The 24,796-nt window shown below is 49.5% G+C and overlaps 1 protein-coding gene across 1 annotated transcript in view; it reads left to right on the forward strand.

Moving 5' to 3' along the window:
• Window positions 1-24,796, forward strand: part of PCYOX1 (prenylcysteine oxidase 1) — a 340,694-nt gene that overhangs the window by 144,461 nt on the left and 171,437 nt on the right. Inside the window, exon 3 of the mRNA XM_085636218.1 lies at window positions 4,152-4,326. Coding sequence (XP_085492344.1) covers window positions 4,152-4,326 — 175 coding nt within the window. The remainder of the gene's footprint in view (window positions 1-4,151; window positions 4,327-24,796) is intronic.

The raw sequence follows: 24,796 nt of genomic DNA on the forward strand, positions 1-24,796 counted from the left end.
AGTTATTTTCCAACACTTCCATCCTTTCGCGCAGGATACCCTCTCCTTTTTGAAGCTCTTGGATTTTACCTTCTGCCGACCCTAAACTGGATTTTAATTCAACCACAGAATGCTCCAGTGATTCTGTTTTGGTATTTAGGAGATCTACTTTGTTTTCTAAAATCTCGCATGAGCTCCTGATCTCCCCTTGGTTGGTCGCCGATATCGCAAAGCCCTGCTTTATGTCCTCCTTTATGTCCTCCTTTAAAGATGCAAATAGGGTTTCCATCGTAGTAGAAGGTAGAGAAGGCAAAGGTAGAGAAGGCAAAGAAGAGAGGGGCCCGGGCTCTAAGATTCCCGAGACTGATCCTAATTCCGCACCCCCCCCCTGCCTAGGGTTTTACCTCCAACTCCATGGTCAATAGCCATGACGGTAGCAATAGCTGTGTTAACATCTTCAGTCTCAACAGGGGGGGAGGGAGCAGTTGCAAAGGTTATGTCTAAGGCGGGGGGGAATAGCCGTCATGAATGGTTCAGGGTCCACCCCTGATGATCCTGTAGCTTGCATCTTGTCTTGATTTGTAATAAATAGGACCTCCGGTTGTACCCTGAAAAAAGATCTCAGGGAAGGGGTGACCTTCACTATGTTAGGCACAACCTTAGCTTTTCCCTTTTTAATACTCCTGCCTTTGACCTGATAGCTCAGAAAAGCTGTTGTCGCTAGACAAATTAGAGGGCTTAGATATATTTGAAGTGAGCAGAAGGCTTTTAGCTCCCTTCCCCTCTAATCGGTCGCCACTCGCTTTTACCTTGTCCTTAGGCTGCCGTTTTTCACCCCCCCACACGGTGTTACCGGGTTTCCTACCTGCCTTCACTGTTGGTGGCCCAATGCCGTCGACTAATTGGATTGAAGACCTCCTACCGTCTTGGGCTCCGTGATGATGTGGAGGAGGACGAGGATGTCGGGCCGGTTGGGTAACGGTGTTTCCAGATGGAGCAATGGCCTCCTCGGCAGGGTGGGAGTCACTCTCCCCACCTGTACCAGAGACCAGGGGGGGGTCAGGACCGTCAGACCCTCCCCGACGCTCTTCACTTTCCCCGACTCCTCTCCTGTTGCTCCAAAAAGGCGCCTGATGCTGGCGCTGCCGCTGCTCACCCGGAGGAGACCGCGAGCCGCCGCTCTGTGGCCGCGCCTCAACTCCAGGGTGGCAGCGTTCCAACGCAGGGAGCTGAGCGAGCACGGGACGCCGAGGCAGCAGACCATCTGCATACGCCGCAAGGACCCGAATCAACCCTGACACCTCACACAGCCGCGAGCAGGGCGGAAGATCGGGGGGCCGGGCGAAAAAAGGAAAAAAGAACCATCAGGTAGATGGGGTTTTTGCCGAACCTAGTGCGGCAGAGGGAGAGAGGCACAGATGCGCGCGCGTCTGCTCAAGCAGCTGGCGCCATGTTCTCCAGCCAGTTACCACAATAAAGAATTGTTACCAGAAAAATGTGCATTGATGAATAGCAGCTCCTAAAGTGATTGCCCCGAACTCTCTAATGCATCATCCTGATCTGCAGTTCCAGACACTCAAGTAAAGTGTCCGGAAGAAAAACGGTCAGCACTAAGCAAAGCAAGCATATGACTACTGTGCTATAAGACCGTGATATTGCAGCAGTATGTACTATATAAAACAGATTATTGTAATGGATAGTCCTTGCCATACATTCCTTATTGTGAACCATCGCCATGCTTCAGGCTCGATACAAAAGATGTTTCAGCAATTCTGCTTTCACTAACACCTGGTGGTGCTATTGCAGTGCCACTTTTAGATCTGTGGGACATCACAGCTGGGATTGACATAGTGGGCCCATAACAGTGACAAGTGACCTGGGTGGGTGATATAACTACATGTTTTCTGATTGCTTCACAGAAGCCCGGATTTGGAACTAGGAGTCTTTTCTCTTTATTTTCTTGTTCTTATCCTCGGTTCTTCTGAAATGTTCAGGCCTTATTCAAATTGTTACTGGCGGATATCTTTTATAGATAGACGTTTGTCATGTTTGTTCTCTTTATGGGTTATAGGAGGTACATGCAACCTTTAGGCCCTCCTGCACTCAAGAATTATCCGCAGTAGGAGGCAAAGCTCTTCATAGAATCGCATATTAAGGTTTGAAATCGAAGTTCAAGTTAATGTGACTGTGTCTGGCTAGGACCCATGTCCTTCAGTCATCAAATTTAAAATCCCACTTCGAAAGGAGCATGGGGGCTTTACCTCCTCATCACAGCAGGAAAATAATGAATAAATTAAAGTATATTTATAGAGAGCGTGTACAACCAAGAGCCTTATGGTGCTAGGACCAAAGAGCATGAGAAGGTTTTGATCAAAATAAGAGTAATAATCACTAATCTGGAAGAGAGGTGTTCAAGAGATTGACTGAATATTACAGGAAAGGGTGTTCCATAGATAGGGTGCATAGAAAGAGAAAGAGCGGCCATACATGCAGAAGTGTTTTGAACATGGTCCAGTTAACAGCACCTTGGCTTCAGAAAGGATGGACCAAGCAGAGTAACAAGAGTAAAAGTCTCCCCATTAGTAAAGGGACACAGCAGCTTTAAACACTGGTGATTAAACATAGCGTCTTCAGCTTGACATGTTCCAGCAAAAGTTATCCCTATGGCTATAACTACATCGTCATTAATGAAGGTTGGTGACCGCCAATTGCCATGCAACACAATAGGTCAAATTGTAAGACGAGAAATTAAAGGTTTGAATGATGGCATTTGTGAGTGCTCTGTGATCAAGGAGCGAAAAAGGGTGCAGGGTGGTACCGTCTATATCTGTGGACTTTATCAGTGACTGGAAATTAATAAAGAGTATCATGGCCTCTGCTTCTACGAATCCTAGACTTGTCTGGGGTCATCTAGAGCACCTCTGATACTAGTTTACCTCTGTGTGTCCTGTATGCAGCTTGTTGAATATTAAAAAAGCAAAGGTTTCAAGGAAATTGGTGGGCTATTTAGAGACCTCTTTCCTCAAGCTTGGACACAGCAGAAAGGACCGAAATGAGCATTTAACAAAGGCCAAGTTTTTATTAGTTAAATGAGGTAAATCCTGCTTTCTTCAAGGATAAGAACAACATTACAAGAGCGAGTGAGCGAGAGACCTTACTCTTAAACTTTTTGTAAGAGCTTCATTATCAAGGGAGAGCTCAGAGTAACAGAAGCAGTGATGCTGCTAAGACTCACCAGAGTGAATGCAGAGTTCATACATTTATCGAAAAAGGTCATCAATTTTGAGTTTAGAAGATTGACCACAGACTCATGAACTGCAGGATCAGTGGATTGATGATCAGCTGAGGCATTGCAAAGAATCTCAAACACTTCATGTATGTTATGATTCCTGTAGGCATGACCTGCAGTGGTTGGAAGTGTCTTGTCTGGTGAACCTTGGATGATGATAGAAAAGCTTATTGCTTTCTTTCTCCGACCAGACTAAGGTGAAGATTTAATTTATCAGAGTTTTGGCAGGAACAGAAATTGTGCAAGCTTAGGTCCCTTTCCAAGATTTTCTTTGTCCTTACAGGAGGTTTGGAGACTCTTTCTGCACCTTGCTGCATGCAGACAATCTCCTGGGATAAGAGACTGTGGAGAGAAATACTCCCTTTGTGCAAAACTCCAACAGGAAATGCTATTCAAGAGCTCACATGGTCACACCCCTTCGGAATTATTAGATTATTGAATATAGGTTCTTTGACTCTGGAATGCAAAATCGTAGGCTGACCTGACTATGGACTAACAGCACCTTTTGTAGACGTTCTAATTCACATATGATTGATGCACCTGAAGCTTTTGAGAGAAATAATTGGCAACAATCTTCTGGATCCAGCCTGAAATCTAGGGCGATTTACCTATCCACTAGAAAGATCGTTAGCAGAAGGTAATGTAGTTGTCTTGCTTTAGGTATGTTTTATTATAGAAAGGTAAAACAGCCAAACTTGTTACAGAAATAGATATGGCTTAAATGTTATTCGAACTATTTCCAGAGGGATACCTCTATTATTTACAACAGAGTAAGATATGAAAATAATTTTTTTTGTTAACTTGTTATGGTCGTCACTCACTGTTCATCACCTTCTTTTCTCTGTCCTTAAAACATGTTTTTTTTTTTTTTTAATCCATCTAGGTCTCTCTGCTCGCCCACCCCCCAGCAGCAAAATGGGGATCTACAGCGGCAAGGAGTTTGTGTTTGAGGAGAGCAATTGGTTAATTATCAATCTCATTAAGATGATCTGGTATTACGGGCTCAATTTTCTGCGCATGTACATGTGGGTGGAAGAAATGCTAGACAAGTTCATGAGGTAACAAACTTTTTTGCTTGTTACCTGTCAAACTTCTATTGACTTCAATTCTTTCTTTAATCGCTTAGTCTTGGCCTTTTTGTTTGCCATCTGTGAGAAGGCATGATTTTTTTCCCAAACTGATGTAAGAACGTTTACTTGGAGTGACATGCAATGCCTGTATTAAACAGCGTCTACAAAAAGTCATAATGCACTCTGTTAAGTTCAGTCAGTCCTATATAGCACACTATAACCATAAGCAGCTTTTAGGCTTTGAATGCCTCTACCAGAATTATGAGGCCACCAGAATTTGTAATGCCGGAATCTGATGTGGTCAGGCAGGTTGTTTCTGTGGAAACAATACATTCTCAAATGTGTAAGAAAAGTTGTGTTCGAGACATATGAGCTGCAGATTACACACTTTTGCATAGATCGCCATCTGGTGTTGGGCCCGGATGTTTGCAGTTTGTTTTTCCTCTTGGAAAGTCTTTGGGAGTCACGAGGTCGGTGACTCCTCCCTTGGTCCGTATTGCGCATGGGCTTCAGCTCCATCCTCAGATTGTTTTGTTTCCGCCATCGGGCTCGGATGTAATTCTTCGCGCTCCGGTTCCGAACATTTCCAGTTCGACGATCGAAGCGGAATCCTCGCTCTTCGCGGTATTGTTCAGATCCTGATCTCCTCAATCACCTTCTCTTCGACACACCTTCGATTCCAGTCGTCGACGGTGGCCTTCGGGCCTATCCAAGCTCCGGTCTCGGCTGATGGAAAGAACTCCCTTCAAGAAGTGCCCTCGATGTGGGTCCAAATTCCCCCACACCGATCTTCATGAGGTGTGCAACCTCTGCCTCTCCCCTGAACACGAGGCTCGAGACTGTCCCGCCTGCAAGTCTTTCAGATCCAAAAAGACTATTTGAGATCGAAGGGCCAGACGAAACATGGCGCACTCCTCGACCTCCGTTCCAGTCGACATCTTCGGGGACAACGTCGAAGCTTCGGGACAGCAGCACACCGAAGAGGACCTCGTCAGGGCTTCCGAAGCCGACGACTTGGATGTGGAGGACATCACCCCGGCGCAGAGGGTCGTGAGTAAAATACCCCCTCCCACACCCTCGCCAACACCCAAAAAGGCTTCGGTCACGCCTTCGCCTCCGGGCCTAGGCAAGACCAAAGACACTGCTTCGAACACCCCGGTGAAGAAGCCTAATAAGCCTTCCGGCGGCTCGGGCTTGAGCCAGCCTGCCAGCGGTGCCGATAAACACACTTTGGCACCGAAGAAGAGATCGGCCTCTACCTCGACACCGAGCTCCGCACCAAAGCTCTCGGTGTCGAAACCCAGCCTCTCGGTACCGACCAAACCTCATAAGGCCCTCGGCACTGACACTCCCGCGCCGAAACCTGCCTCGGCGCGACCAAAAAATCGGAGGTTCCAAAAAAGCACGGCACGGACAAGCCTAAAAAGCCATCGCCCCCGAAACCTTCGGCGCTTACCGAACAGCCATTGTCTCAAGAACTGTTTACACCAGATCCTTTGCAAAAGACACTTACCAAGGGTCCAAAAACTGGACATTTGGCACTTTCTTCTAAAAAGAGACATTTGGACAAACCAGCTCCGCCTCCACCGAGGAAAGAGTGCCTTCTCCACCTTCTCCACCTTCTCCACCTTCTCCTCCTCCTCCACCTTCTCCTCCTCCTCCACCCTCTCCACCTCCGCCCCCTCCGCCTTCTCCACCCCTGCCTCATCGCTCTCCGACCCAGTCTCCAGACCATGATGATCAGGGGGACCCATACTACGATCCAGCAGATGTGCCACAAGACCCCACCCCTACAGGATCCCCAGACCCATGGGACGATTATAATAATCCAGACATTCCAGATGTCCCACAAGATGACCTTTATCCATCCAGGCCATCTCCACCAGAAGACTCATTAGGTTTTCACCACCTACTTCAGAGGGCGGCACATTATCACGTGGTAGAGCTACACACTGACCCAGTAGAGGAAGATTTCCTCCTAGACACCTTTGATACCGCACATAGGTCTACTTCTATACTACCTATGCTCAAAGGGGTAATAAAACATGCGCCAGAGGTTTTTAAAGACCCAGTCAGGGCTAGGGTCCTAAACCCACGCATAGAGAGAGAAAGTATAAAGCTGCCCCCACAGATCCTGCCTACATCAAAGGGCCAGCGCCACTGGGTTCCCTAGTGGAACCCACTGCACGGATGAGGTCAAATTCCCAGGTGTCAAGCGAAGCACCACCACCTGACAAAGAGTCAGAGCTCCTGGACGCGTCAGGAAAGCGAACTGCGTCACAGGCAGCCAATATATGGGGTATCGCCAACACTCAAGCGCTATTGGCTTGATACGACAGAGCGCATTATGATGAACTAGAAACCATCATGCACCATCTCCCAGAAAAATACAGAAATGTGGCCAATGAATTAATTCAAGAGGGTAAGACCATAACTAACACCTCTATACGCTGTGCCTTAGACGCAGCAGACACAGCCTTCAGGGCCATTAACACTAGCGTCCTCCTCCGTCGCCATGCTTGGCTGAGAGTTTCAGGCTTTAAACCTGAGGTACACGCCTCCATATTAAATCATCCATTTGATCAAGAACATCTATTCGGTCCAAAGGTAGATGAGGCCCTCGAGAAGATGAAGAAAGACACAGATACGGCGAAATCTATGGGAGCCCTACAGTCACACCCTCCTAGGCGCTCCTTTCGCCGCTCTTCCTTTCAGGGCATGGGCAGAGGCTACTCCTCAGATAGCGCGTCCACGTCCTACAAATCCCCTGCTCAATCCACCTTCACAAGGGGTTATCAAAGAGGCGGCTATAGAGGCAATAACAATAAAGGCAGAGGCAAAACAAATACCGCCCGCTCTGCCACACCGCCTACCCAATGATTTCACCCTGCTCCCTCCAGACCATCCCACTCCGGTCGGGGGCCGACTACAAAATTTCCTTCACGTCTGGGAGTCCATCAGACAGATGGGTGACCCAAATTATTCGTTCAGGGTACTGCCTAGAATTGACATCTACCCCCCAACATTCCACCCAGGCAACGCCCAATGTCACAAGAACATTCCACGTTACTAAAACAGGAGGTAATCTCCCTCCTACAAAAAGAGGCGATAGAACAGGTCCCCGCCAATCAGAAAAATTTAGGGGTCTACTCCCTATATTTTCTGATACCAAAAAGAGACAAGACTCTACGACCCATCTTAGATCTCCGGCCTCTAAACACATACATACATTCGGACCATTTTCACATGGTAACACTTCAGCAGATACTTCCGCCCCTCTCCCAGAACGACTTTCTCACCACACTGGACTTGAAAGACGCATACTTTCACATTCCGGTACACCATGCCCACAGAAAGTACCTCAGATTTGTAGTGGACGGGCAACACTACCAGTTCAAGGTGCTCCCATTCGGGGTCACAACAGCACCAAGGGTATTCACCATGTGCCTAGCGGTAGTGGCGGCACACCTCAGAAGACGGCACATTCATGTCTTCCCATATTTGGACGACTGGCTAATAAAAGCCACGTCCTACAATCAATGTGCACATCACACCGCCACTACAATCCAACTACTTCACCAGCTAGGTTTCACGGTGAACCACCAAAAATCCCAGTTAATACCATCCCACACAAAGCAATACCTCGGTGCCACCATAGACACCTCAAAAGCCATAGCCTACCCCAATCCTGCCAGGATTGCAAGCATTCAGGCTTTGCGTCAAAGATTCATACCTCAACACTCTCTCCCAGCAAGAGTGTTTATGCAACTGATAGGGATGATGGCCTCTTGCATTTTCATAGTGCCCCATGCAAGACTCCAAATGCGTCCACTCCAAGAGTGCTTAGCGCGCCCATGGAACCAGGCCCAGGGGCAACTGACAGATCTGGTGTTGGTAGACGGTCGCACCCATCGCTCTCTGCAGTGGTGGAACACCACCAATCTTGCCAGAGGTCGACCGTTCCTGTGTGGAAATATGGATTTTTCTGATCAGTTATGTCCCCTATCTTGGACCCCAACGGTTCCATGTATGTATCACAAGTACATGTATGTTCCCTCCAGTTCTAGTTATGAAGACGCAAACACATGTGCGTCCACCGTCAACATGTCCTCTGTCAGATCCGCCATGAATAGGCCGGATATTCCATTCTTAAAGTATGAAAGGCCACCGGCTTTATATGGTTCACTTATGCCATTTTACAGTCCAGGCAAGTAGGCCCTGATTCTGCCATCGAACTCTTCTTGCCTTCTGCCTCTGAAAGCTCCAGTCTGAGCCTGCAACCGTGACCATGAACTTTGCCTCATTCTCTGCGCGGCTCACGAAGCCTGACATCAGCTTGCTGCCTGCCAAGAACTGTATTTCACCTTCGAAATTATCTGCTCCGTTCCCTGCCCAATGCATTCCTGTCTAGTAGTTTAAGTAAACATTCTTCCAGCTACCGAGCAAAGGGCCCGGCTTCTCTGTCTTTATGCAAGTAATTCATAGCCCTGTTACTATGGAAGATTCCTGCCCTCGCATCTAGTGTAGACACTTAGACGCTTGTACACGCACTAACAGTCAGTATAGTCAGTATAGAATAAGATTCTACTCTAAGAGACCTCTCTTTTGGATAACATAGTTCTATAAACTCATGGTTGCGTGCTCTCATGGTTATTCGCATAGTTGGTGCATAATGCTCCCCACTCCCCCCCTCCTTTTTTGATATGATCAACTTGGTGTTGCTAATTGTTTGCTGTGGGGAGACTTCACCGTGCGGGAGGGAGAAGCCGGGGGTATGTTTTTGAAGGCCCTCCTCCAGTTTATTACATTCCCTCCGCCCCCCCGTCTGGGGGGGCTCTTTCTTACTCCTTTTTTCCCTGTCTCTTCTATATTTCGGGTCTAGTCCCAGGGCGACAGGCACACTGCTGGGGGGTGGGGCCATACTCATTCGCAGAGGTGCAGGGTGGGGGGATGGGGGCGGGGACTCTTTAGTCTTTATCTCTTTTTCCATGGCCTCCTTTTTCTTCTCTGTTTCTTTTTGCTTGTTTTTCTGGGATCAGCGCGGTACACCTCTCTTATTGTGAATCGCTTGCTCTTAATGTGTGCCACAGTTTCCGGGGGGTTCGCTGGGCTTTAGGTACGGGGACCTGTAGGCGCAACTATCTTTGATATTTCTCCCCATCCGTACTTCCCCGTGTCTGCGCCATTGATTCAATGTATTGCTGCTTGCTGCTTGCGTCTCTTATCCTTGCCCCTTATCGCTGTTGGGAAACTGTTTGGCACCTGATCCTACTGTTTTGTTTTATTATAAAATGAAAAACCCTTTCTCTCCTGGTGTCCTACCTGAGCGGCTCATTGGCCGGACTATACTGTATTGTAGACTTTGCTCTCCGAGGTGCCGCCTGTGTTTACATGTGCTTTTATTGTTCTGATTGCTTAGCGGCCGGCCCCGGGGGGTTGTAGGCCCATACGTGTAAATGATTGAAACGTCAATAAAGGTTTTTCAAAAAAAAACAAAAAAAAACATAGTTCTATAAACATAGGATGTTAGATATGATTTGGGATTAGGTTGACTTGACCCTCCAGACTTCTGTCGCCACATGTAGAGCTAAATGTCAAGTCCCCTTCACCCCCTAGTTGCACGTCAATCATACGTCATGCTGCTGCGCACGCATCTATGCCAAGTATAATCTTATAGATCCACCTATATATGACATCATAACCAATTATGTTCCTTTTTACTCCTCATTACGCCCATTTTCGGTTACGCAGGTGAATCGTCATCTTCCTTATCAATTGTTACGCCTACCGCATTCGCTTCATTGTATTGTATGTTCTATAAAAGTCATTTCTTGTCAATCATGTATGTACTTCACTTCCTGAACCTTCGTGGTGACGGAACTTGGAGCAACCGATTATAATCGTTCATTGGAATAAAGCCCATTCCGAACCTCTAATACCACGGATTCTGCCTCTTATTTACTGAGCTATTTTATTATGTTTCTGTATCAAATTAAGTCCCGGTAATTAAATTATTTACCACACCTGGACCCGGTTCCACAAATAATCCTAACAGACGCATCGCTCTCCGGCTGGCGAGCTCATCTATTACACCTCACAGTGCAGGGCACATGGACGCCGCAACAAAAGTTACTCCACATCAACCATCTGGAGTTACTGGCAATCTTTCTAACACTAAAATCCTTTCACACTCACATTTTAGGCAAGGCAGTCCTTATTCGCACAGACATGACGGCCATGTACTACATTCAAAAACAAGGCGGCACACACTCTCCACAGCTCTCTCAACTAGCACAGAGCATATGGAGATGGGCAATTCCACACAAAATCTTTCTCCTAGCCCAACATGTCCCAGGAGTCCAAAACACCATGGCAGATCTGCTCAGCAGACAAACGCAGCAGATCCACGAGTAGGAACTTCACCCGCAGGTTCTTCACCCGTTCTTTCAGATTTGGGGGCATCCACACATAGATCTCTTCGCCACCCACGAAAACAAAAAATACCCAAGCTTCGCCGCCAGATGCCCACACCCATTGTCCAAAGGCAATGCGATATGGATGAACTGGTCAGGCAAATTTGCGTACGCCTTTCCACCTCTCCTACTAATTCCATTAGTGGTGCGAAAGCTACAACAGCACTCCCTCACACTGATTCTAGTAGCTCCAACATGGGCCAGACAACCGTGGTACACCACGCTGCTGGAACTCTCGTTAGTGCCACACTAAAAGTTACACCTCTCACCATGCCTCCTAACCCAGAACCATGGAGATCAGACACCCGGACCCAGCTCAGCTTAACCTTGCGATCTGTCTCCTGAGATCCTAGAATTCGGATACCTTAACCCCTGACTGTATGAACGTCATCAGAGAAGCTAGGCGCCCTACTACTAGGGCCTGCTACGCGGCAAAGTGGAAAGGATTTGTTGTATATTGCCATAACAACACAATCAACCCTCTAGACGTATCTATACAGCACATGATGTGCTACTTACTCCATCTACAAAGGTGTAACCTAGCATATACATATATCCGGCTACACCTCGCAGCAATTGCCGCCTACTTACAAAACAGACAGCACCTATCACTTTTCCGAGTGCCTGCCATTAAGCCTTCATGGAAGGCCTCAAACGAATAATTCCCCCCAGAGTACCACCCTCACCTGTGTGGAACTTAAACATAGTTCTCACAAGACTAATGGGACCGCCTTTCGAACCTTTGCATAAATGTGAACTGCAATTTCTCACATTGAAAACAGCTTTCCTTGTAGCCATCACTTCCCTTAGAAGGGTCAGTGAGATACAAGCAAGCACTTACTATACAAGAACCTTTTCTCCAAATGCACCCAAACAAGGTTGTCCTTCGTACCAACCCAAAATTCCTACCCAATCGGTAGAATTACCGGTTTTTTTCTCGCAACCTCAAACTGTTGCAGAAAGGGCTCTACACACACTGGATGTTAAAAGGGACTTACTTCTCTTTATCCAGAGAACACAACCTTTCGGAAAGACAAAACAACTGTTTCTCTTTCTCTCCACCACATAAAGGCAACCCCATCTCCAAATCAGGGATAGCTAGGTGGATTGTAAAATGCATACAGATTTGCTGCCACTAGGCAAAACGCACGCTATCTGTTCCCCCCTAAAGCCCACTCTACACTAAAGATAGGGGCTTCTATGGCTTTTCTAGGGAACATCCCATTAGATGATATTTGCAAAGCAGCTACATGGTCAACACCGCACACTTTCACTACACATTACTGTGTAGATGTGCAAACCAAGCAACAAGCTAGTGTGGGCCAGGCTGTACTAAAAACACTTTTTCAAACTACTGCAACAGATACCGGAGGTCGCCGCTAGGGTTTGGGAACTGCTATATAGTCTATGCAAAAGAGTGTAATCTGCAGCTCATATGCCTCGAACGGAATATGCTACTTACCAGTATGCATCTGTTCTTGGCATGTAGAGCTGCAGATCTACACACGCCCACCCGCCTCCACGGCTACCTGTATCTGTTCCAGTCTCTTATTTAGATACAACACACATGGGTTTCTTCACTATTATTACTACGCTCCATCTTTCCCTGTTGGCAAAAAACAATCTGAGGATGGAGCCGAAGCCCATGCGCAATACGGACCAAGGGAGGAGTCACCGACCTCGTGACTCCCAAAGACTTTCCAAGAGGAAAAACAAACTGCAAACATCCGGGCCCAACACCAGATGGCGATCTATGCAAAAGTGTGTAGATCTGCAGCTCTACATGCCAAGAACAGACGCATACTGGTAAGTAGCATATTCCTTTTTTTAAATGGTAGGCCATAAAGTATTTAGAGGTAAGTGGCTCCTGATGTAGGTGAGGGATTGACCAGACATTTCTGTGGAGTGTCTTTGGGGGACGAATCATAGTATTTTAAACTTCCAACCTGAGAATGCACAAGTGATCTTTATGCATCATAAAGTGGTTATCTGGCAGCAGTAACTGAACAGCGACTGCAAATGTGTTGTCTTGAGAATGCTTTTAAGCATTCTCGCTGCAACTCTTGTCAGAGCACCTCTTTTTGCATGGTTACCCCACCACAAACACGTTTTGCCTGGTTTTGATGTGGTTTCAGTTGTAGTGCTCTGGGTCCCTGCCATCCAAGCCGCCTGTGCCAGCGCGTCTTCACTAAAAACGTCCTCAACTGGTACTTCTTCCTCCGGTTAGTCCCTAATAAGTGGTACTCTGGGTTCCTAGGGCCTAGGAGCTGAAGAGGGTCCCCTGGGACCACCCTCATTGGGACCATGCCACTGCCCTTGCAGCTTGCAGGCCCCTGTGAGAGGAAAATTGACAAAGTCACTATGACACCCTGCCTGGGTGCCAAGCCAGCTAGCACTGTTTGCTGGTATAGGTATGTCACCCCTTTAGCAGGCCTCACAGCCCTAAGGCAGGGTGCACTATACCACAGGTGAGGGCAGATCTGCATGAGCAGATATGGCCCTACAATATTAGGGTCCAATCCTTAATATTGTAAGTGCCAGTAAAGCCCAAGATAGTCCACGAGCTGGAAACTCGACCACTCCAGTTCCACAGCACCATGATAGCTTCACTGAAATAAAGTGTTTGGTACCAAACTAGTCCTCTCAATAAATCCACCCTGATGCCAGGATGGGATTTATTGTACCATGTACTCAGAGGGCTCCTCAGAGGTGCCACCTGAGAACCTGCCAACCCTGGTGTGATCTTTGACCTGCTGTAGGTGGTAAGCCACCACCAGACATGTGTCTGGACCCAGGGTGTAGAGCCTCTGATCTCTGGGACCAGAAACAATCACATCCTGGGAAGAGGTGTCACAGCCCCTGCCCCATGATGGGCCAGCGCTTGGAAGAGGGAAGCTTCAAAGGCCTGCCGCCTTTGTAATGTGACCCCCCCAGCCTCTGCTGCTAGCAACGAATGGCAGCCCCTGCTTTACACCCCCTACGTCGGATGGGAAAACCATCCAGAAAACTTGGCAGAAGAGGTGTGCCCACTTATGCAACTTCAACCCGGCGGGGGGGGGGGGGGGTGGGGGGGGGTGGGGGAGGGACGGGGAGGGACAAGGTGAAGCACATCTTTCACTCCTGCCATCTTTAAGATGGGGGGACACACGCCAATCAAGGCTAGGTCTATGACCCTCTCCCACAGGAGGGTGACCTATTAGAGGGTGTAGTCACCCCAGGAAAGGTGCCCATTGACCCTACCTCGCTCCCCTAAAATGCCCCTGAATCTAGTATTTAGGTGGCTTCCTCAGACCACGAAACTAGGGGTCAGATGTACGACCATTTGCTTTTGCGACTCGCAAATTGTGAAAAATTGCGAGTAGCGATTTGCGAGTCGCAAAAGCAAATGTACAACCGTGTCAGAGACAATTATCGATTCCCAATGAGGTCGAAAAATGCGAGGCTCATGAATATTAATGAGCAACTTGCAATTTGCGACCTCATTTGGAATAGCTGGCCCTCCCAGGGATGGTGGCCTGTTAGGCTCAGCAGACCTTCATGTCTGGGACTGCTTTTCAATTAGACAGTTTTTTTTTAAAATGCAGCCTGTTTTCCTTAAAGGAAAATGGGATGCATTTATGGAACAAATCTGTTTATTGGGTTATTTGGTAGGTGACTCAACATTTGCACACAGCCAATCGCCTACAACCACAGGGGCCGGCGGCTAAATACAATACATTGAAAGTGTACATGGTTTACCTTGTTAAAGCTGACATCCGGAGGCTGGCAACACACAGAATCAAGGCTAGCAAGTCAGAACGGCCTGTATATACAAAGGGCCATGCCGCTCCTGAAACGAGAGCCAACCTGAAAAGGGGAATAACAAATAGAAAAACTCATCCCACCCATCCACCCACCCCTAAAAGAGAAGGAACTTAAAACAAAAGGGGACCCGTACCTAGATGTCAAAAGCCGCATAGTGATCCCAAGAACCCATCCCGCCCGCTCCTAGTCCCTCCCGCTCGCCTAGCTGGGGCTCAACTTATTCCATGTTATGAGGTATCAAACGTAGCACTTGTAGGAGTTTGGGGCAAGAGACCTCACAAAGATCTTTGGATAACAATGCTATGAAAGGAGCCCAAAGTTCGTCGTATTTCTCGCCTTTCTGGTTTTGAATCGGCGAGAGTCGCTCCATGGCCAGGGTCATCCAGAGCCTGTGGAGCCATGCTGAGTGATCCGGAACCGTAGCAGTGCCCCAATGTACTAATATCGCCTGCCGCGCTGCGAGGAGAGCGAACGCCATCTGTCTGCTGCGTAGTGCCCGCAATGGGAAGGTGAGGCGTTTGATAGCCCCAGCAGGGTGTAAGCCAGGAAGCGAGGTATATCTGTGTCAAATGCCTCATCAATGTCATTTAGAACCCGCTCCCAGAATCTCTCTAGCCTCGGGCAATGCCACAAAAGATGTGCAAGGGAGCCTGACAAGCTGCAGCCTCGCCAGCATTCTTCAGTGTGGTTTTTGTTCCATAGATGAATCATAAGCCGGGGTAAGATATCAATAAGATGCGTCATTATATGCGGATTCAGTGTCTGCCGTGCTGTATGCCGTGTGATGTGCTCTGTAGTGAATGTTGTCCCCTCCTTATCAGCGAGGGCCCTTCCGAGCTCCACCTCCCACTAGAGCTGGCCGCGAGTGCGAGTCCCTATCTGGCGCTGAGTAAGGAGAACATATAGTTCCGCTAAGAGGTGTTTGTCATCTTTTTTTATTCGCTGTCCATTGCTCGAAAGGGGTAAGCTTACGAGAGACTTGTGGAAGGTAGGCCCTTAGAGGTAGCCCAGTGTCTGAGTTGTAAATAATAAAATTGATCTGAGCGAGGAAGGTCAGTCGTGGTCCACGAGGTCAAACGCGTTGATGCTGTCGAGATCAAAGAGATGGCCCAAGCGCTTGCAGCCCGCTTCCCTCCATGTCTGGGCAACCGCAGTCTTGATACCCGGAGTGAAATCCGGGTTGACCACCAGTGGAGTCATTGGGGAGGGGAAGGTAGTGAGGCCCCTTGAAAGTGCCACCTTGTCCCACACTTTCATTGTGGCTGCTGTGGCCGGGGAAGAGTAAAGGCCCCAAGAGCGCAGGTGGCGGGAAAACCAGATTTCGTGCCAGACATTCGCGCCAGCTACTGCCTGGTCCATAAAGGTCCAGTGCTTCTCCAAAAGTGGACGGTTCTATTCTAGCACATACCGCAGGTGTGCGGCCTGTAGATATCTGTGAAATAGCGGCAGCTTCACCCCTCCCTCGTCCCTGGGGTGCGACAGTTGTGCGACCGAAAGGCGAGCCTTCTTATTGCCCCGAATGAATTTGTTCAGAGCAAGCTGCAACGTCCGCAAGGCTTTACGCGGCGGAGTTAACGGGAGGTTCTGGAATAGGTACAGCATGTGCGGCAATATCGTCCACTTGATCGCCGCGATGCGCCCAAACCATGACAACTTGTGTTTTGGCCCAAACATCCAGTGCCTTCCGTGTCTGCGCTACCAGAGTCGTGTAGTTCAGTTCCAACGTGCGTGGGAGTCTGAAGGATACCCAGATAGGACACAGAGTCGCAGGACCAGTGCAGTGTAAGAGACTGTTTAAGGGCCTCGACCTGCATTTGTGGTAGGGACAGATTGAGGACCTGGGACTTGCCAAGATTCACCTTGAAGCCAGAGAGCCGGCCAAAGGACTCTAGTTCTGCAACCAGCACGGGGAGGGAGGTAAGAGGCTGCACAAGGGACAAGATGACATCGTCTGCGTATAGGCTGATCTTGTGGACGTCACTTCCAAATTTGAGGCCCTGAATGCCCGGATGATCACAGATTTTCTGCGCAAGGGGTTCCATGTAAAGGGCAAATAAAAGGAGCGAAAGGGGGCACCCTTCTCTCGTGCTCCGGGCAATCTCAAAGGGAGATGAGAAGACCCCGTTAACTCTAACAAACGCCCGTGGGGCATGATATATGCACTGTACCCATTTGATGAAACGGGGGCCAAATCCGAAGCTCCGAAGGACGTCGAAGAGGTATGCCCAGCACACCCTATCAAATGCCTTCTCCGCATTGACAGAATAGTACAGCGCCCTCCTGAAAGCGGTGAACACTATCGATGATGTGGAGAAGGCGCTTGGTGTTATTGCCTCCGTGACGAGTGGGGATGAATCCTGCCTGATCTGGATCGATGGGACCAGCCATTAAGGGATTCAGCTGAGACTCAAGAATGCCCGTGAAGAGTTTCGCATCGATGTTAAGCAGCGAAATCAGGCGGTACGAACCACCGAGTCCTGGGTCCTTATAGGGCTTAAGGATGACCGAGATCGCAGCCTCCCCCATTGATTCCGTCGGGCCCCGTTGTCTTGGAAGGAATTGAACAGGCGGGTGAGAAGGGGAGCCAACTCATGACAAAATGTTTTGTAAAATAGGGCAGGGTAGCCGTTGGGGCCGGGCCACTTATCCAGCTTCAGCCTAGAGATGGCTGAGATAACCTCTTCTAAGTGGATGGTATCCTCCAGAGGATCTGCCTCTGCCTTTGGGAGACGGGTGAAGTTGCTAGAGTCCAGGTAGTCCCGGGCATCAGGGGCGTCCGTAGTGTCTAAACTATACAGGGAACGGTAGAAGCATCGGAACTCCTCAACAATCTGGGAGTCCAGATGGATTTCTTCCCCCGTGGAGCGCTTAAGGAAGGCACAGTCGGCCCTATCGAGGTCTAGGCGTTTGAGGAGCAGCCGCTTCTTCTCCATCACCCGCAATACCCGCAGGGCCCCCGTACACCTATGTATCGCCTCCAGTTCTGCAACGTCCTGCTCAAGATCCGAGCGGACTTCCCTATGTCTACGGGCCTCAGCAGAGGAAATAGCCATAAATTCCCCACGTATCACCGCTTTGAGAGTGTCCCAAACAGTAGCCAGGGATGTCTCACCGGTATCATTATATTGGAGATAGTTCGATAACTTGGTACGTAATCTTTCACAATGTCTGGAGTGTAAGAGGCCTACGCGCAGTCGCCACCTAGCAGAGGCATGTTCGACTCCGTCAGGGTGCAGGGAAAGAGATGTGTGCGTGGTCAGAGAGGGAGCGTGTGGCTCTTGAGGCATCGTGTACCCTAGGGAGAAGCACACTGGAGACCAGGAACATGTCCAGGTGTGCGTATGTTTTGTGTGCTGCCGAGTAGTGGGTATAATCGCATGCTGAAGGCGCCAAACAGCGTGAAGGCCGCTCTCTGCTAGCCATTGCTGTTCCTCTACAGAGAGGGCTCCTACTTGAGTGTAGCGCTGCCCAGACTGGTCCCAGTCGTTATCCATGACTAAGTTGAGGTCTCCGCCCACTACCAGTGCAGAGTCTGGGGAAGCCAGACCCTCCGTCACGTCTGCGAAGAAAGGCCTCTTGATGTGCATTGGGTGCATAGATATTAGGTAGAGTGAAGACAGTGGATCCCCTCTGGATCCTAGGGGCCAAAACCCTTCCCTTGGACTCATAGAAGGTAGACAACGCCTTGCCCTCAAACTTAGCCCCCAATAGAATGGCCACCCCATTCTGTTTCGCCACCCCGGAAGACCAGTATTGGTGCGGAAAGCGCCGGGATTGCATGTGGGGAGTATCTTTAGCAAGCAAATCAGTCTCCTGAAGCAGACCGATATCGCCATAGGACCGCTCAAGGAGGGAGAGGATCGCAGCGCTTGTCGTGGGATGGTTCAGGCCTCGCACATTGAGGCTCTCAATATTCAGGTCTCTAGGCATAGCCAGTGGAGGTGAGTATGTGAGACGACATGGGGAGCGCAGCGCGAATGGTGGGCTGGAGAGTGTGAGGGCCAGCAAGGAGGAGCAATAATCGCAGTGTCTGATACGGGAAATCACCAAAAGAAAACCCAGCAAGAATGCAACAAAAAACACATCTCAGAATAATATAGTCCCAAAAGAGAACAGTAGCCATGAGTCTGCCTGTAGGGAGAAGAGAAAACAATTCGCAAGAACTCCGAACAATAGCAGAACAAGAGACGCAAGTCCATCTGGTATGAAAGATCAAAAGGGAACATGACCTTGGCTGAATACCGCAAAACAAAGTACCTGGCGAACCAAGGGCCGCAGAGGGTAGTCCGTTGAGTCAGGAAAGGTAGTCTTCTCCTGTGTCCCTCCGCCTCGTGTCATTTCCTCCATCCCCTCGATCGAAGTTGGAATGCTTCAAGGGGAACACGGACGGTCGTGGGGCTGAGAAAGGAAGGAGATCACCGCCTCACGTTCCTTCGCCATCTCCTCTGGGTCTGGCTTTGCTGAGGTCACCGGCTTCCCGACAGTTTGCCATCTGGGGTTTTTTCGCATGGCCCGGTCTGTGGGACCGTCCCTCCACTCCGGATTCGTGTCTGCGTCCAGCCCCAGCAGATCTAGAGTCTCTGCGAGTGAGCGCAGTTGTTGTAGTTTCCATTGATGTTTAAAGATGATGCAAAAGGGATGGCCCCATGAGTATGGAATTCCTTTATCGCGGAGGTAGGAAGTGACCACTCGAAATTCCCTTCTTTTAGCTAGGGTAGACGCTGCTAGGTCCTGTAAGAGGGCCGGCGTGTGACCCTGGAACTGGATCTGCTGAAATGCTCGAGCTTTGCTCAAGATCCGTTCTTTGAGCTGGAAGTCGTGTAAACAAACGAGTACATCGGGCAGGGGTGCTTTTCCACCTCTGGGCAGACCTACCCGATGTACCCGATCCATCTGGATTTCCTGCGGGCCGTCGCCCCCCAGTATTTGACGGAAGAGAGACCGGACATACTCTCGAAGGTTATCACCTTACGCTTTCCAGGGCACCGCACGGATGCGAATGTTGTTCCTCTGTGCACGGTTCTCCAAATCTTCCGCGTGGGCCTGGAGATCCATAGTTTGGTCCTGCAGCCGGATGACGTCCTGCTGCATCTGATGCAGATCTTCCTCTCACCAATTCATGTTCTTCCAGGACGGCCACTCTTTTGACCACTTCAACCACGTCGCGACGCACTTCCTTGAAATCTGCCGAGATCTGCCCAGTCGAGGATGTCCTCTTTAATGGCGGAGAACAGTTCCATCATGAAGGCCTTCGTGGCCGGGCCATCCGCTCCGTCCACCGAGTCTGAGTGCCCCTGGTCTCTGGACGCTCCCTGGGATGCATCTGGGCTGCTGGACTGTTTCATTAGCAGTTCCTTGAGGGACTTCTCCTGTTTAGCTCGGGCCGAGGCCATCTTTGTGCGGTGAAGCGGAGGAGGTGATTAGGGAGGGCCCGCAGTTCAGTAGTCCCGCAGGCTGTCTGTACCCCGGGGTACCCCTGGCGTCCTGGCTGGGCTGTGTATCGGAGGCAGTGTTGTGTCTGTGGGAGACAGCTGGCCTATACAACTCTCACAGAAGGCAATGATGTATTTGCAGTCTCTGTCCGGCGCGGAGCTTCCCAGCAGTTCACTGCGTCGAAGGGTGTCAATGCTTACGCTGGATTGGGTGTTGCCGTGGGCCGGCAGCACATCTATGGCAGCTCCCACCACCACCACATTGGGGTGCCTGGAAGTCCGCCCTGCACAATTACTGGGCCAAATCCCTCAGCCTCTGTGTCCTCTCCGCTGCAGAGCCTGGGGGGGGGGGGGGGCAGAGAGCGCTGGTCAGCTACGCTCTCACCCCCGGGTTATGCCCGGCCTCGGGAGCCACCGCCGCTGCGGTGCGCAGGTGTTGAGTTGGCCGAGGCAAAATCGCTTTCAGGGCGACGTCCGCACTCACCAGTGTGCAGGTAGCTGGCACGCCACTCTCCATATAGTCCACAGTTGCGGTGAAGCCAATCCTTGCGCCAGTGTGGATGGGCTGCAAGGTGGTCAAAGTGTCCATCATCGGCCAATGCCCGGCATAAACCAGTAGAGGCCCGCGTCGTCAATGCATTGGGCAGAGCGCCACAGGGTCTTAATTCAGCTGCCGGCAGGGGGTGCAAATCAGGGAGTCCCAGGCACAGAGTTGGGACGCAGCGCTCTGTCACAGCTGGGCCAATCCAGCACCAGTAGCCAGGAAAAGGCTTAAGGCCCGGGCCTCAGGCACACAGTGCACGTGTAATCTCCACGCACCAAGGTTCCAGCTGCTGACACTTGCTAGTGACCTTCTTCTGGGTGCCAAGAACTATGGCTCCGTTGTGCGCTGAGCTGTAATACCGGAGGAGGCAATCCGCGAGATGCAGTGCGCTCGGTTGCCGGCGGGTGTCTCTGCTGATCAGGCCCTGGAGGCCGCAGGTTATGGGCGTGTTGATGGCGGAGCAGAGTTTCAGCTACCAAGTACTCCGGCAGGCTAAGGGAGGCCACCAAATGGCGCGCGCCCTGTGCCGCCGATGGCCGAAGCGATCGCCTCCCCACAGATCTCCACCGGAGGGCAGGTAGATTCGGTCAAGAGTAGTGTGCTGTGTGGGATCGCCTCAGTAAGCAGCGCTTCAGAGAGGCGCCGACTTGGTCCCCGCCGCGGTCCACCAACAGTTGCAGCGCCACATGCCGCTGTCACACGAAAGGCCCCGCTCCCCTCAGATCGTAGACTGGGCCAGCAAAGTCACAGACGGCTGTAAAAGGACTCAGTTCGGCCACCGCGGCAGTGCCGGACGTTCTCCGGTCCCCGATTGTGTGCTTGAGGACCGGGGATTGGATTAGTTACAAGGCTTTAGACAGGCAAAGCCGTCCTACTGTGTTGCCATCTTGGCCACGCCCCAACAGGATGCATTTAAAGAAAAAATGAAATGTTTCCGTTTAATTTTTTAAGGGCAGGTAGTGGTCCCTGCCGGCCCTTAAATATTTTTCGAGCCAGTCACAAAGGTGACTCGGTTACCCCCCCTCTTGAAGAGGGCGGTAAGTTGCGAGTGTTTTGCAACCGCAATTTCAGTGGCAAGACATTCTTACATAGGGTAGAGACTCTATTAGGAAGGGACGCCTTTGGCACACCCCTTCCTTATAGCAGCTCGCAATTCCTAATTAGCGAGTCGCAAATAAATTGCGACTCACTAATTAGGAATTGTACATGGCCCTGTATCATTTTGCATGCGCAAACGGGTCTCAACCCCATTTGCGCATGCAATTTAGGGTCGTACATCTGGCCCAAGATCTGCCAGATCCCTGTAGAGACTACTGAAGACTATGATTCCCTTGGCCCCAGGCTTACCAGCCTGTCCCCCAGCTTCTGTGACCCTGCAACCTGTCTATCAGCCTGCGTCCTCTGAAGCCTGGGAGGACTGCTGCCTTAAAAAAAAAAAACCTGTCTTGTGGACAACAGACCTGTCGAAGAAAACTCCTCCAAGGGCTCAGGATTGAGCTGGAATCGTGAGCCCTGCCCAGTCTGCACTCAACTCATACGGCCCAAATCTGAATGGCTCCCCTTGTTCAGTGAAGACTCCCCAGCAATCCTGACCTCTGTCTAGCGTTGGCTGACCTCTCCTGATCTCCACAGCAGCGCCTACAGTGTGAATCCAGAGGCTCCCTTCGACTGCGACCAGCTCCGGTGAGAAGACTCCTGCGTCGAAAGCCACCCCTGCACCTGAAACCCCCTCGCTTTGGTGAGCTGAACAGATGGTGTCCCTGTAATCCCTTACATCTCTACATACCACTGCTGTCATTGGTTTCCCTCCTGCAACTTCCGGTGCAACGCCTGCAGCCTGTTTGCCAAAAGAAGATTCTCCATTGAAAAGCAGTGGGCGCCTGACGCTGATTTTGCACCCTGCACCCGGCCGCCCCTGTGCTGCTGGTGGTGTATGTTTGGTTCTGCTTGTGCTTCATCCCCACCACCCCCCCCTTGGTTGTGCTAACCCCCAAAGCATGGCCTCTGCAATCAACCTACCTTCAAGCAGTGCGTCTCCAGGCACCCCGAGTCTCCGTTAAAACTTATTGGGCTGAACTCCGACTTTGACTTCTACACCCGGCCACCCTTGTGCTGCAGGTGGTGCAGTTTTGGTACTCGCCTGACCCTTGCTGACCTTTGGTCCTAAAGACTGGAATTTGTACTTGTTACTTACCTGTTTAATTGTTATTATTTTCCCCATAGGATAACATTGAACTGTTCTGAAAAGTTTACAAGTGTCAAATTTTTCAAAGTGAAAAGTATTTTTATTTAAAAACTTACTTGCTTTATTGCAAGGGTCTTGGTCTTAAAATAAACCACAAACAGCATTTTTTCAATAATTGGTCTGGCTTATCTTCTAGAGCCGTGTCCATTATTGGTCAATGTTGTGCATTAATTGTCTTGCACTCCTTTGTGTTGGGCCTAAGGCTGCTCGCCCACACTACTACTAATAGAGCATTTTGGGTTTTACATTGAGCTCTGTACACGTTTGAGGAACCCCTGGACTCTGTGCACGGCATAACCACCTAATGGCAATACCATATCCAGAACCCGCTTCCTACATGTTGTCACACTCCTTTTTATATCACTTATTGAGGCAGCAATTTAGCCATGAAAAGGTAATGGACACTGTTAATCGAAGACGGTGACAGAAATAGTTTTTTAGAATTGCATTTGCTTGGAGTATTAGAGAAAGCAGTCATCAGTCAAAACTCTGGGGCCTATTCACACACTGCATTCTGTAGGACTACTAACATACTACAAAATGCTATTCACTGATCTGTGTCTGAAGATCTCTGCCCCTGCCGTAGGCATCACTGCACACGTAAATATGTTTTAGTAGTAAATGTGGGAGGGACATGAGAAGAGCAGGAAAATGGGGCACAATTATGACTAAGTGGGAGGGTTTTAGGGAAGAGTAAGGAGGGACTATGCAAGGGATAGGGAGGGGTTTTGGGAGGGACATGCACCACCCACCATTACTAACCACAGGCTGCACTTTTATAGTTACTACAGCCAGAAAAGACACAACATTGTTGTAAATGTACACCAGCTTAGTGCTGGAATAAGCCCAGCCCAGCACCACCAACGGCAACACCCTGCAATGGGAAATAATGGATTCGGGCAGTTAAAAATAAAAGCTCATAGGAACTGAGGTTAAATTAATTTACTTTTACTTTCTAAAAAATATAAATCTACTGTTCAATTATATATGTCTTAAATATTTGCACATTACATATGTTAATCTTTTTTTTTTTTTTAATACATTTAAACATTAATGTAACTATTTAAAAAAAAATGACCCCGATTTTAATTCTTTTTTAAACATTTCTTTATTGGGTATTTTGCCATTTAAGAAACAACTTGTATCCGATTAGACGGATATTCCATTCATGTGGATCATCCGTAGTTTGTACATTACTCCTAGTCTAGTTGCTCCTTCAACGTTGTCAGGCGCCGCGGCCGACACCACCCCTGATGCGTCCGCATCAGAGAGCGGAGCCTGTGAGCCCTGCCTGCTGTTCCCGGACAGCGGCTGGAGGCGGCACTTGCGGCATTTAAAGACTGGATCCACACTGGTAACACGCTTCGCGTTCCAGTTTTGATCCCGCCAGGCCTCTCAGCTGTTCCCAGGATTTCTCTGCTTGCCTGCTGTAGGAGGGTGCTCCGGTCCTCGTCCTTTGGGATTTCTGTGGCTTCTTAGAGCCTGTTGGCTCTTGTGGATGCCCTCGCGTCCTTGCTTCCTGGTTCTTGGTTGTTTTTCCGGTGCTAGTGTGGTCTGCCAGTTGCTAGGAGACTCTGCAGCTTCACTGTTCCTGTTGGGCTTAATCCCTTATTGTCCTGATTCTGCAATTCAATCTGTTGTGCAAGGGGTTTTAAAGCCTCAGGAATTCTTTGTCTCTGGGCTATTATATACATTGTTTATAGGGGCTCAGCACTTATTCTGAGAGCCCGTGTCTTCCTACTCGCTTCAGAAAGTTCTTCTGTTCTTTAGTTCATACTATAGAGAGAAGGCATACTTAGAAATGCGGAGTACATTGCTTTAGGTTATACGAATTATTCAGTCTTGCCCCCTGCCTTTTTTTGGCCTCTTTGTTATTTTATTTTTGTCCAGTGTACGTTCCTGCTAAGGGAATAGTTTTTCGGTTCTCCCTGCCTTCAGGCGTACGGACAGTAGTATTCAC

The sequence above is a fragment of the Triturus cristatus genome, chromosome 11 (genome assembly GCF_964204655.1).
Source record: "Triturus cristatus chromosome 11, aTriCri1.1, whole genome shotgun sequence".
Classification (NCBI taxonomy): domain Eukaryota; kingdom Metazoa; phylum Chordata; class Amphibia; order Caudata; family Salamandridae; genus Triturus; species Triturus cristatus.